Source organism: Ovis canadensis, chromosome 7 (assembly GCF_042477335.2).
Source record: "Ovis canadensis isolate MfBH-ARS-UI-01 breed Bighorn chromosome 7, ARS-UI_OviCan_v2, whole genome shotgun sequence".
NCBI classification, from domain to species: domain Eukaryota; kingdom Metazoa; phylum Chordata; class Mammalia; order Artiodactyla; family Bovidae; genus Ovis; species Ovis canadensis.
In genome coordinates, this window is record NC_091251.1 from 21,760,981 (window position 1) to 21,775,708 (window position 14,728).

At 35.6% G+C, this 14,728-nt stretch overlaps 1 protein-coding gene across 1 annotated transcript in view; it reads right to left on the reverse strand.

The window, feature by feature from the left end:
• The window catches only part of AP3B1 (adaptor related protein complex 3 subunit beta 1), a 239,683-nt gene that overhangs the window by 97,240 nt on the left and 127,715 nt on the right, over positions 1-14,728 (reverse strand). Inside the window, exons 16-18 of the mRNA XM_069595365.1 lie at positions 7,052-7,238; positions 5,954-6,084; positions 469-577 (exon numbers count right to left, since the gene is read on the reverse strand). Of these exons, the coding sequence (XP_069451466.1) occupies positions 469-577; positions 5,954-6,084; positions 7,052-7,238 (427 nt within the window). The remainder of the gene's footprint in view (positions 1-468; positions 578-5,953; positions 6,085-7,051; positions 7,239-14,728) is intronic.

Consider the following 14,728-nt stretch of genomic DNA (forward strand, 5'->3'; position numbering starts at 1 on the left):
GTCTATATCATTCCTGAAATTCCATATTTTTAGCATTAACTGTTTGGATTGAAGCAATTTCCCCCATTTTTCAGCTTATTACTTCAGAAAATAACGTACCACAGACTAATTTGTCAAATACTGAAAACAAAGGCTTACCAAATGTAAATTTATGTTTTTCAACACGTTAATGAACATCCCAGGCAGTGTGGGTTAGAATTCAGAAAAGCATGAGCCCTTTTTTCAATTCTATTATTTTTTAGTTATGGGTCTAAGAGGCAATGTCAAAAAAAAAGCGGTTAGAAATTACTTCGAAAACTTACATATCAAAGTTACTTTGCCATGTAAATGAAAGGAACTGTTTCAGTCGTATAATAAACGTCACCTAAACCTGCTGGCTGAATGTTACGTTCCGGGCCTCACTGTTCTATGGGAAGCACGGCCGATAAGCCACGGAGAACAAAGTTTTCCAATGAATGAAAAACCCACCACTGTCACTGCTGCTCTCAGAAGAGTCCTCTTCCTCCTCAGATTCGGAATAAAATTTCTCATCAGGATTCTCTTTCTTTGCTTTTCCTGCTGGGGTCCATTCTTTTGCCTGATTTAAAAAGAGTAAAAATGTAAATATCAAGGAATTCTCATTAAGGGAGACTTAATCATTTGGAATACTCTGTGAAACCAGAAGGAAGTTTAAAGCCTCAGTAGAAAAGGCAACACTGAGAAGTCTTGATTCCCACTACCCCTAAGTAGAGAAACATAAACTCTCACTCAGAACCTATTGTTTTAGATCCACAAACTTATACATAACATATAATTTTAAATACTTTTGTATTCATTGGCCTATAGAAGATTTAAGCTAAAGTAAGACAGTGTAGAAGAGACAAGAGCAATTAGAGGCAGAAGTAGTAAGAGCAGTAAGAAATCCAATTTCACAGCTTGATGTTCTGTGTGCTGTGCTTAGTTGCTCAGTCAGGTCTGTCTGACTCTTTGTGACCCCATGGACTGTAGCCTGCCAGGCTCCTGTCTGTGGGGATTCTCCAGGCAAGAATACTGGAATGGGTTGCCATGCCCTCCTCCAGGGGATCTTCCCAATCCAGAGATTGAACCCAGGTCTCATGCATTGCAGGCGGCTTCTTTATCATCTGAGAAACCAGAGAAGCCCAAGAATATAGGAGTGGGTAGCCGATCGCTTCTCCAGGGGATCTTCCCAACCCAGGGATCGAACCAGGGTCTCCCCAGCATTGCAGGTGGAATCTTTATCAGCTGAGTTACCTTGATACTGAGATTTTTAAAAATAAAATAAAATAATGAAAACATTTAGTGTAGGCAACAAATAGCCTGTACCATCTCAACAGCCTGAACCCTGGGGTAATTCTCTGTTTGTCATATCCTAGATATCTAATCCATCAAGAAAGCCTATAGGCCCCTTGGTCCTTTACCACCTTACTCAGACCCATATCTCTCTCTCTCTCGGATCACCACGATAGTCTCTGACTGGCTATCTTGTGTCTAGTTCCATCTCTCACCCCTACTCCAAGTTGGCTCAAAAGAGCAGCTAGAAAGATTTTATTAATTCCAATCAAGCCCCTCTTTCTTTGAAAAGGTCTGCAAAGGCTTCGCATTCACTTAGAACAAATGAAGCCCTTATGATAAAAACCTGTCAGCCCTACCTGACTCCTGCAGCTGCTCTCCCTCCTGCCCACTTCCCTCCAGCCACTCATCACAGTGTCTTCAGACACCCCAGACGTGCTTCTCCTTGAGGCCTTTCTCCAAAGCTGCTCCTACTTCCGGCACCCTCACCCCAGACGACCGCATGGCTCATTTCCTCACTTCTTTCAAGACTCTGTACAAGTGCCACCTCAGGGAGGACCGCCCTACTGAAAATTTCAACCCCCCGTGGAGGCTGATCTTACTTCCCTGGTGGCTCAGATGGTAAAGCTTCTGCCTGCAATACGGGAGACCCAGGTTCGATCCCTGGGTTGGGAAGATCTCCCGGAGAAGGAAATGGCAACCCACTCCAGTATTCCTGCCCGGAGAATCCCAGGGATGGAGCAGCCTTTGCACTAATTTTTTTTTCTTTGTTTTTTGGTCATAGCACTTATTATTTTCTAATATACTACTGTATACAATTTACATATTTATTGTAATTGTCAGTCTATCCCTGCAAGAACATCAGCATCTGGAGATCAGAGATGTTTGAATATTTTGAACACTGATACATCTTAAATGTGTCTGCCACAAAAACTATTAGTTGGGTGACAGACCCTTAAAAACTTTAATATAGTGTATTGAAGTAAAATAAATTATTTTCATAACTGTGACTTTGATTCATTAAGAAAAAGTTAAATCATGCTTCATACACTCTCTTTTAAAGGGCAAGGAAATGTGTATTTTTTAAAAGGTCAAGAACAGTTAAGACGCATTTATTTATCACACTTCAGAGTTTTTGCTATGTGCCAGCCTGCTAGGGTACCATCTGTGGTAAAGAAATTTACAGTAAGACTGAGGTTCTTACTCAAGAATGGTTCTCAGCACTGGATGTCTCTGTCAGAATCACCTGAGAATACTTTTTAAAAATATTAATATCAATAATAAAAATACTAATGCTAAAAATGCTAATGCTTGGGACCCACTTCCCAAGATTCTGATTGGTCTAGTACAGGCCTGACACATTTGTTTTAAGATCTCCATATGAATATAGTATAAAGCTAGGTTGAAAAACCACTGCATAGAGGGCTTATGAGCTTAAGATATGTTGCTTACAAAGGTAAGCTTCAGTAATCTGGAAAATTACTATCTGGACAATAATAGAAAAATGAGCAAAAATTACTCAAATATATTTGAGTAAGATACTGACATAAGATCAATAATACTGCTTTTTATGTATGTTTAAAATGCTTTGTCCTCCAGATATGAATAAAGACAGTACTCTATAAACAAAGTTCTCCTATATTTAATAAACAGTAAAGTTCATATTTTTCTTAAATCCAAATACATTTTTCTGCAGGCTTGTAAAATGTGTGTCAGGTCAATTTATGAAAAAAAAATTATTTAGTTAGACTATGGCTTTCAGGACAAGACTAAGTCATCATATAAGGAAAATCAGGCGCCTATTATGCTCAGAGGGGCATAATATTTTGACAGGGCCAAGGATTCTCTATTCATGGAGTTTAAGGTTTTAAAGGGTAAAGACTAAAAAGTATTTTAATTTTTGTTATGGTCTGTTATGACTATGATAACTGTATCATTCTTAGCAAAGGAAATAAAAGGGTAAAGAGAAGAGGAAAAAAAATAACAGCACTAATTTGAAAATTTCAATGTAAGATAAAATATTGATAGTAGATGTGTTTATAAAGCAAAATACCCTTGATATGCAAAACTGAGAGAAAAGGATCTTCTAGAACCAAGTAAAAACAAAAATTGCAAAGAATCTTGAAAATTGACTAGTGGCATAATATCCACAGTAGCTAATATCCTGGAAATGGAAGCGTGTGATGCAGCGACTTCCAGCGTCAGTGTGACTAGGCTCCATACTGTTTGATTTAAGTATTGGATTGCCTAAACTTAGGCTGTTATTCCTGCTAAGTTAAATTTCATAGTAATGAGACATGACCCTGTAAGATGACAGTAAGACTAGGGTCACACATATATTATGTGCAAAAATACATTGATGCGACTTCAGAGAGGGATGAGGTAGGATGAAAGGCAAGAAAGATTATGTGAACACTACTTTCTACACTACTGCAGCCAAATTTGATAATAGAACTATATATGCTATTTTTATATTTAATTAAGTCTTTATAGTATAATTTCAAGTCAATGTGTCCAGAGACAAGCAGATTGAAACTGTTTCTACATGGCATCAATGGAGAGTGAGTTTTTTCCAACCAAGTTCCATCAGTTATAATTATTCTCCATAATAAGTTACCAATTATTAATTTCCACAATGTAGTCAGCAAAATGAAAAAGGAATCAATTTGTCCCTGCTCAACTGGACAGGTGAAATGAATATAAGAAAATAGGTTATTCAAGTACTGTCCCTATAGGTAGTTAAATGCTTAGAAGAGTATGAGAAAATGGAAGAAGCCAGCCAAACAACCAATCTATCAGCCAATATAAGAACACTGCTGAGACCAAATTAAATCGCATGGCATTGCTATCAATTTCTGAGATGATATTTTTAGTTGACTTTTTTTTCTTTTTTTTGTGGACTGGGGCAACAAGGAGGAGGGATAAGGGCAGAAGTAGGGGTAGGATAAAAGGATGATTCCACTTGGGCCAAAACATTAAGTACCTAATAATGAAAAGGGACAGAACCATAAAAACAACAAACAGGCAAAAGAAATTAGGAGAGAGTATTACTTACAACAAAGAACATTCTCTTTGTATTCTAGTATCTGACCAAATGTTTCATAAATAAGCCAATCTTTTTGAAGAATACTTAAGAGTAGTATGTATATTTGAGGAGAAATCACCAAACTTAGTTGCAAGGAGAAACATGGAACTTGTTAGTTTTACATTAAAAAAAATATCATCTCTAAATAGAGATAATTTGTCACAACCTGAAAACAGTGGTGTTAATAAATACTAAGGACAGTCTAGAATTGCAACAAGCTCAAGCTTCCTCTCATCATGTTACATAATAAAATGCAGTAAGAGTGTGAACAGTGGACTCAGATATGGAGTGGTATCCCAGTTCTATCACTTACTAGCTATGGGAACCTGGGCAATTTAAGTTCTCTGAACCTTGGTTTCGTCATTTGCAAAACAGGAATAACAACAACCATCACTTGTAATAATTATGAGGCTTAAACAAGTAATGATTATAAAATATTATCAAAGAACACTACCAGGGTTAGTTACTGGTTATTATTGCCCTGGCCATACTCCGAAGCCAGATAAGTTTGAGTAGGTAAGAGAAACATACTTTTCAAAGCAGTCAAATTAAATGGCTGTGCCCCAGGAACTTCCTGGCAGTCTAGTGGTTAGGACTTGGCACTTTCACTGTTGCGGCCCACGTTTAATCTCTGGTCAGGGAACTAAGACGCTACAAGCTGCAAAGTGTGGGTACGGAATTCTTCTATTTAAAGGAAGACAGTTTTTTCCCCATTGTAAAGGGAAAAGTCAGTAGGCAAGAAGATTAACTGACTTTCTCATAGGAATTATAGATAAAGACTAGTTACCTGAATCCTAGCTCAGTATATGTGCTGTACTGGAAAGGCACCCAGGATGTAATACATAATTGTTCTTTTTATTAATTCTATTTAAAAAAATATCAGATACATTTCACATAATCAATCTCTAAAGACAATCAGAAGACCCCTCTCCTTATTTTTCTTGTTTATAAGAAAGAAAGAGATAATACTATGAAAGAACATCAATTCTCTTATTTTAGTGGCCAGCACGTTATAAAGACCTAGGAAAAGAGTATTTATACAGAGACCTTTTTTTTTAAATGTGAAGCAATATATTATTCATTAATTGTGACCTTGTTCAAGGATATTTTTGGTACATAATGCTTCCTATTTATATTTGGCTTCATGTGAAAAAGGTTCCTCAGAAAAGCCAAAAGAACACTTTGTATGGTTTCTGGAAGAGATAGCAAAAATGATTTGGAAAATATTGACAGGAAGCTTATGAGTCTCTAAACTAAGTGGGAAAAGCTCAACTCAATGAAACTAAATACCTTAGAAATTGAATCTGCACAGCTACAAATGCAGTATCACAAATGTGGGTGGCACTGATGCAGAGAATTCAATTCTCTATTTCCTTGAAGAAAAGGAACAGTACATGTACGATGACATAGGAATACTACAATATTTAGTTCCCATAGCAGCAAGATATATCTAACACATTACATTTAGAAATACCAGAACAAGTTTTCAACTCCCCAAAAAAAGCTTTTATACAAAACAGCAGCTATCCTAGAATCTCCTACTGCTTGACAAAATTAATTTCAGAAAGGTCAACTTACCAACTCTATTACTTCTACATTTCGAACTGATGGGTCAGGCGCCACCTCTGGCCAATTAGATAATTCCAGGTACCCAGTTGCTTTGGTGTTGAGAGTGTGAGATAAAGTGCCAAGCTGGAAATGATCCCTATCTATTAAAATAAAGGAAAATATAAAATAAACAATCTGAGCTGCATATAACAGAGAACAATCCTAATCAGAGCTCAAGGTAATTGGCATATTACCTCAAATGTCAAGGAATAAATATAAACTAGGAAACTCTTCACAGGTCAAAAAAACTGATTTCAGTCCATAGATTACAATAATCTCCCCGATAATGGTCAATAAAAAAGCTAATCAGTCAGTGTGTTTAGAGGTGTTGCTCTGATATGTAGCTTCTCTAAAAATTACTTTACTGTGAATATTAAGAATGACAGCACAGTTAAACAATCCATATACATGTCTTGCCACCAACACATTCAGAATTTTAATAGTTTTACTACAAAACTGAACTGCTTTTTATCCCTTTACAACAATTAAATAAGAAACAATATGAAAACCAAAGTATATAATCATTTGATTCCCACTGTAATGGCTACTTGTGAAACTGATAAATTACTCCTTTTAAAAAGCTGGGGAAAATAAGTCAATTTCCATCTCTGAAAAGCAAACAAATATAAAGGAATATTTCTATGAAATAATTCTTTCCGGAAAAGCTTGTTAGTGTACACAAAATACTTAATAACTCACTATTAAGGTGAATTATATATCCCTTATTAAACAAAGCTATCTATTTAAACCAGAAATGAAGTCAATGTCTGCAAAAACAACACAGCTTTTATCTATTGTTCAGTCAAATCATTTGGTAAGAATAAACGCCAGAAGACTGAAATTATTTAGGTAAATAAGGCCTATAAAAACATAAACTTGAACTAATATAAAGCTTGTTTCGGAGAAGAGATGAATGAATAGAAAGCACACTTTTCGTATTTATATATTTATACACACTAATCACATATTTTCTAAGAGATAAATTTTAAACATGTTAGAAGTGGGATATAATATCATAATTTTTAAGATAACATATAATATTCTGTAGGTATATTCTGATAATAATACCTTTAAAAGGAGATTCAAGCAGTGGTGCGGGTTTCTGCGCCAGAAATATTTTTTTGGCATATTTACTTAAAGCTCCACTCTTCTCATTCGGAACAATAAGCTGCCTAATAAATCTTGTACGATCTCTGATGTCGTAGTTTTGATCATACTTGCCGAGATTTAATATGTACTGGGTAAGCAATTTTGTCTGTTGGAAAAAACAGAACAAGATGAGAATACAGTTATTTATGATTATTGATAACTCTGGATAAACATATTTAAAGAGGTAATAAAAATGAATGGTTATGTCAAACAAATGTTGTTCCATAGGGAATATGCATTTCTAACACTGCAAATGGAATTCTGAAGCCAAAGCACATGTCCTCTTCAGTATTGGGGAGGTGAATGCTGAGCACTGAGAAGCAGCCATGTGCTAGATTATTAAACTGCTGAAGTGGAAAGAAAGGCATCATTAAAAAAATAATCATATATGGCAAACCCGCTGAAGGGTCTACGTGAGAATAATGAATGTGGAAATACAACTAAAAACATGGCACTCAAAACTTAATCGGAAAAATATGCAGGACATCAAAACATCAGAGAGCATTAGGGGGCTGGCAAACTGCTTCTCCTGAGGTGTGCTTTATGAAGAGATACTGTCCCCGGCATAAGCAGTGTCTGCACTCAGTTACTTTACCCTGAATTATGACCCATTAAAGCAGACACATGAATCACTGAACTGGATTACTGCAAATTATTTGCAGTGCATTTAGCTGTTACTTTTTCATAAAAGCAAGCTGCTGATGCCCTCTAAAAACTAGGATAAAAGACTCCTTCCATTTTTTCCCCCATATTGCTTATGGCCTCTAGTAATATTGGTCATTTATTTATTTATGTTAGGGAACAACTTATTATAGTAGCTTTTACACTCTAATAAGATTTCCTAAGTCAATTTTTGACTGTACTACATTAACATATATTGAGATAATTTTAATAATAATTAAACCAAAATTGAAATGTTAACAAAATAAGGTTTGTATTTTCAACTCATTACTTTATTGAAAAAGCATAATTTTAATTTAGAACGTTACACGTATACAATTCTAACCATAAACAGGATTCATAATACATGGAAAAAATAAACATCTACCTTAGAACATTTTATAGACATCAGAAATGGATTAAAGACAATAAAATCCATCAAGTCAGGCAGAGCTGAAGATAGTTCTATACCAACAAGTCAAGATACGGGAATGGTGTGGCAAACTCTTTTACAATATTAATTCATTAAGATAATTGATTTGGATAGAAAGCAACCTTCTTTCAGCAACAATCTATTTAAAAACCATTAACCTAGTTTTACTAAAGTAGAACTACAAAAAATACAGATGAAAAATGTTAATAGAGCTATTCTAAATTTGGTTAACAACAACTGCTATTCACTAATTACTAGACTAGGTTGGTTCAACGACACATAAGAAAATTTCTATGATTGATTTTTTTAAGGACAATCAGCCAAATAGTCACCAAGTGAATAACTCAGGTCAATCCAAGGTACACTGGACTGTGTAATCAACTTGCTGAGATAACCTGGAAAATACATCCTACTGTTAAGTTTCTTCAACTGTAGTGAGAATTCATAACTAAGTTAACTCTCTAAAGTATATCTGAATGTTGGGATTTAGAATATGCACCTAGAATAAATCAGATTAAAAAGTCTATTCATTGCAGCACTTTTTTAAGCCAGTAGAGTGATTCATCTCGCTTTTATTTCTAGTCTCTGAAATTAATTTTTAGGAAGTTAATTGTTTCAAATATTAACTGACTCTATTTAAAGTGAGATAGAAAATTTTAAGTTATTAAGATTATATAATTTCCATAATATGCACTTATTGACTATAAAACTTGCTTTATTATATTGGTGGGTTATGAAATAATTATAGCAAGTGTATTTTCAAAATTAAAATTCTAAAAGATAAAAACATATCCAGGTCCCATGATACATTAAAAACATAAACAGAATAATTAATTTACTCACATACCTCTTTATTCACACACCTTAATCAATTTCTTAGCTCTATCTCTAAAACCAAGTCACTGGTATTTATCTAAAGAATGCAATTTTATGTCTTCAAAATGGAATTATCTTCAAAATGGAACTTTATAATCACTAATTATGAAAATACTGACATTTGCAACTTATTCTTTGCTATAGAACTTAATATTTTTAATGGAGAAAGTGCCCTCTTTACAGTTTGAATGGTCCAATAAGCATAGAAAAAATTCTGTTGAATAAAGGATACTCTCAATGCTTTCATGTTAAAATTTGTAAATATTTCAAGCCTAGATATTTAAAATTTTTCCCTCCAACAAAACTATCTTTATGAGATAAAACTTTTGAATAATTCTCTATAGTTTAATATTTCATCAAATTGAGCTACTGCAAAATCAACTGCCTTCTCAATTTCATTTCATTCTAATATAAAATATAAACTTAACCAACTAAAATAGTAGCCCCATCAAAAAAGTCTTCATCATAGCTGAAATACTGCAAATGAAAGAACTTCTACAATAAATTATTAGCTCTTATCACTTAATTTGCTCAATTCTTCCTTTGTTTTTATCGGGATATATTTCAATGTCATTCTCTTTGCAAGATTTGTTTCCAAGAACTGCTATTTTGCTAAAGTTTTCAAAAGCTTAAGGCTGTTGAAACTCTACCTGGTAAACACTTTAAAGGTTTCCAAATGATTTTGAATCAAAATCTAACCAACACACAAAAATCTCACTTCATCTACTTCCCATGCACCCACCCACCTAATCCAGGCAAAAAAGCCAGTATATAACACAGGCTAATTTACAATGTAGTTTTTCACAATATCACATTTCTAAAATCCTGCTGGTCACATGCAGCAAAAACTGAGTATGAGAGTATGTGCTGTCATGCTGAAGTATGCTTTTTCAATATTAGCTTCATCACAAGAATTCTGTAGTTTAGTTAAACCACACATATCAAGTATCAGTATATTTGATCATTATAGTTTTATTTCAACTGGTAAAATAAGCAGAGTGAGTTTGCATGCACCACAACCAATGCCCAAAATATTTCTGTTCCATAGTTTTCTTAATTTAATAAGAATGTTGCTTTTACCATGATAACATTCGTTCAGTGAAAGCCACGTTGGGGCTTTTAAATTTACAATAGCATTTTACAGTGATTTTGATAGAATAAACTTTCAAAAGCTTTACTCAGATTCCATTTACACTGACAGAAGAAATGTACAAAAGCTTCGAGTAAAAATGGTCTATTATTGGAATTAATTGTTTTTTATTTGAAAACCAGCAGCATCATTTGGGTCCTTTTTCTGCTAATGGAGCCAGTACAATAACTGTCATTGCTTCATTCCTCATGTGTGCAAAAGAAAACTTGTAATAAAAATAAACAAAACTAAATTTTAAAAGTTACTTGATCTATATGAGATCATGTCTCACAGAAAGGGATGTAAACATATTTGGCACCTACATACATTAAATTGTCACCCTGAGGCCCAGACTTCCTAAATATCTTCCAGTTTTGAAAACAGACGCTGACCCTGTTTTAGCAGATTTATCTTATCTTCAGTTTGTTGTGTGGACAGTGGTATCACTATGATTTTTGTGGTAGATGGTACATGCTGATGAACATTTTGTGCAGGTTAAATAATGATACAGAAATTCTCTACTTCATTCTTCATTAAACATACACTTCAAGTTTTCAGAATTTATTGCTGCCGGAATTATAACAAAATAAAAAAAAAGAACTGCCCAATAAAATAAACAGGGTTTAGATTTACAGTACACAGTAAATGACAAACCTACTGTAGCAAGAGTGCCCTGACCACTCTCTTGAATAGTTTATAGCAAGGTTGTTCTGTCTCTATCTCCTGCACATATTTCGTCCACAACCAACCCCTAAGTTCCCATGTTTCCCTCTTACTCCAGCCACTGACAGCTGGGAGCTTAATGCTTTGCACAGGCTGTGACACAACATGCTGGTTACCATCAAGTTACCATTAGATAAAACACTTCAACACTTATGTCACCACCACTGGAAAAAAGAGGGACCTGCCTTATCAGGGCACGCTTTGTTTTCTCAGTACACATCCTACACGTTGCTCTAAACGGGAAAGGTTAGTCATGCTGTATCTCAAAAAGGTTGGGAAAAGAAAGACAAAGTCTTTCCATTTAAATGTTTCTCATTTTTAAATGAAATTTCTGTTCACTACACTTGTGTTTCACAGGCCACTAGACAAAACCATGGCAAAGGTTAGAAGTACAACATGGAAACTTACAAACTTACTCTGTCTTATTTTAATGCAACTCTCCTTGGACAGAAAGGAGATCAAACCAGTCAATCCTAAAGGAAATCAACCCTGAATATGCATTCAGTGGAAGGACTGATGCTGAAGCTCCAGTGATTCAGCCACCTGATACAAAGAGCCTACTCACTGATGCTGGGAAAGACTGAGGGCAAAAGAAGAAGGGAGTGGCACAGGATGAGATGGTTAGATAGCACCACTGACTCAATGGACATAAGCTGAACAAACTCTGGGAGACAGTGAAGTACAGGGAAGCCTGATATGCTGCAGTCCATAGGGTTGCAAAGAGTTGGACACAACTTAGCAACTGAACAATAACAACAACAGCTTCATTAAAGAGGAAAACCCCGGGATAAAGCCTAAACTGGATGGGACACTGAAACAACAGATAAAAATCAGATCTGTCCTGGGCAACAGTAACAAAGACAACAGACACAATCACGTAAACAATCACGGCATTTCAATATGACCAAAGGCTCAATCAAAACCAGATTGCACATTCAACAGTACATTCAAATGGGTTTTATTAAAAAAAAAAAGAAATCAGACAAGATGAAGAGAATATTATAATGTACCATAAATAACAGAAATATTCAATAGCATATATACAGCTTTGTATTCAATTTTTATGCCATATTATTTTCCTGTTTAAGGAATCATTTCTGGGAAAAAAATTTGGGGGAATGCTTTGTAAATATGAAGAAATCCAATACTCTAAAAAAACTTCTCAAAACATGGGCATCGTATTTCTACCTAAATACTCTTGACAAGTAATAAACTGGTAAACACTATTTGCTCAACAACAGCCTTCTTCAATGGAGAAGGCAATGGCCACCCACTTCAGTACTCTTGCCTGGAAAATCCCATGGACAGGGGAGCCTGGAAGGCTGTAGTCCATGAGGTCGCGAAGGGTCGGACACGACTGAGCGACTTCGCTTTAACTTTTCACTTTCATGCATTGGAGAAGGAAATGGCAACCCACTCCAGTGTTCTTGCCTGGAGAATCCCAGGGATGGCGGAGCCTGGTGGGCTGTCTATGGGGTCACACAGAGTCGGACACGACTGAAGTGACTTAGCAGCAGCAGCAGCCTTCTTCAAATATTACAGGTAAACATAAAATAATGAAAAAGTTATAGTCCTAACATCAGCTTACACATATATTTGTTTATGGAATGTTAAAAAACATACAGGACTCAGCATTTAAAATTGGTTCCACATGGTTGTAACTTTTAAACAGAAGGATACTAGCAAATGTGTTTGGTAAACTTAGGAGAACTACACAGAATTCTTAACATATATCAGAGGCAAATGTAAGCAGCACTAGTCTTCTAGCTAATCAATTTCATCATTTCATGACTAGAACTTTATATTTTTTTAATTAAAAATTTTATTTAATGACTCTTTAAATTCTATACTGCTTTACAATTTTCAAAAGTTTCAGAGATGATTTCAGAAAATCCTGTAACAACCTTTCCCCCCACCTCTATGTCACTGCTCCCCCTTCCCTCTCCTCACTAGTAACCAGCAGTTATACTCTGTGAATTTACTTCTTTTTTGTTTTATTCACTAGTTTGTTGTACTTTTTAGATTCTACATATAAGTGATATCACACAGTATTTGTCATTCTCTGTCTTACTTCACTTAGCATGATGCTATCCAAGTCCATGCCCGCTGTTGCAAATAGCAAAAATTTTATTCTCTTTTATGGCTGAGTAGTATTCCATTATCCATGGATGGAGCAGCCTGGTGGGCTACAGTCCATAGGGTCGCAGAGTCAGACATGACTGAAGCCACTGAATGAGTGAGTATTCCAGTATAGACATATACCACATGTGTGTGTGCGTATATATACACAATATATAAATATATAAATATGTAAATATATAATATACACTATACAGTGTATGTATATGTACTATATATCATATGTTTCATTATATTGTTATATCTATATCTAGCCCTCCCTCCCTCCCTGTCTCCCTCCCTCCCTGTCTCCCTCTATATATTTATGTATATCACATCTTTATTCATTCATTGGTTGATAGATACTTAGGTTCCTTCCATAACTTGGCAATTGTCAAGTAATGCTGTTATAAACATTGGGGTATACGTATCTTGTATTTTTGTGTGTGTGTGTATCTTTTGATTAGTGCTTTTATTTTTTATTTTTTTGTCAGATATCAACCCAGGATTTGAATTGCTGGGTCACATGATAGTTCTATTTTTAGTTTTTTTGAGAAATCTCCATACTGTTTTTCACCATGGCTCCATGAATTTACCTTCCCACCAACAGTGTATAAGGATTTCCTTTTCTCCAGATCCTTGCCAATATTTGTTATTGGTGTTCTCTTTGATTACAGCCATTCTGACAGGTGTGAGGTGCTATCTCACTGTGGTTTTCATCCAGATTTCCCTAATGCCTGGCAGTTCTGAGTGTCTTTTCATGTGTCTGTTGGTCACCTGCATTTCCTCAATGGGAAAATGTTTATGCAGTTCTTCTGCTCATTTTCCAATCAAGTTGTTTGCTTTTTTGATATCAAATTATATGAGGTGTTTATATATGTTAGATATTAATCCCTTATTGATCACATCATTTGCAAATATCTTCTTTTCAGTGGATTGTCTTTTCATTTTGTTGATGGTTTCCTTTGCTGTGCAAAAGCTTTTAAGTTTCAGTTCAGTTCAGTCGCTCAGTTGTGTCCGACTCTTTGCAACCCCATGAATCTCAGCACGCCAGGCCTCCCTGTCCATCACCAACTCCTGGAGTTCACTCAGACTCACGTCCATCGAGTCAGTGATGCCATCCAGACATCTCATCCTCCTGCCCCCAATCCCTCCCAGCATCAGTCTTTTCCAATGAGTCAACTCTTTGCATTAGGTGGCCAAAGTACTGGAGTTTCAGCTTTAGCATCATTCCTTCCAAAGAACACCAGGACTGATCTCCTTTAGAATGGACTGGCTGGATTTCCTTGCAGTCCAAGGGACTCTCAAGAGTCTTCTCCAACACAATAGTTCAAAAGCATCAATTCTTCAGCGCTCAGCTTTCTTCACAGTCCAACTCTCACATCCATACATGACTACTGGAAAAACCATAGCCTTGACTAGACGGACCTTTGTTGGCAAAGTAATGTCTCTACTTTTTAATATGCTATCTAGGTTGGTCATAACTTTCCTTCCAAGGAGTAAGAGTCTTTTAATTTCATGGCTGCAGTCACCATCTGCAGTGATTTTGGAGCCCCCCCAAAATAAAGTCTGACACTGTTTCCACTGTTTCCCCAACTATTTGCCATGAAGTGATGGGACCAGATGCCATGATCTTCATTTTCTGAATGTTGAACTT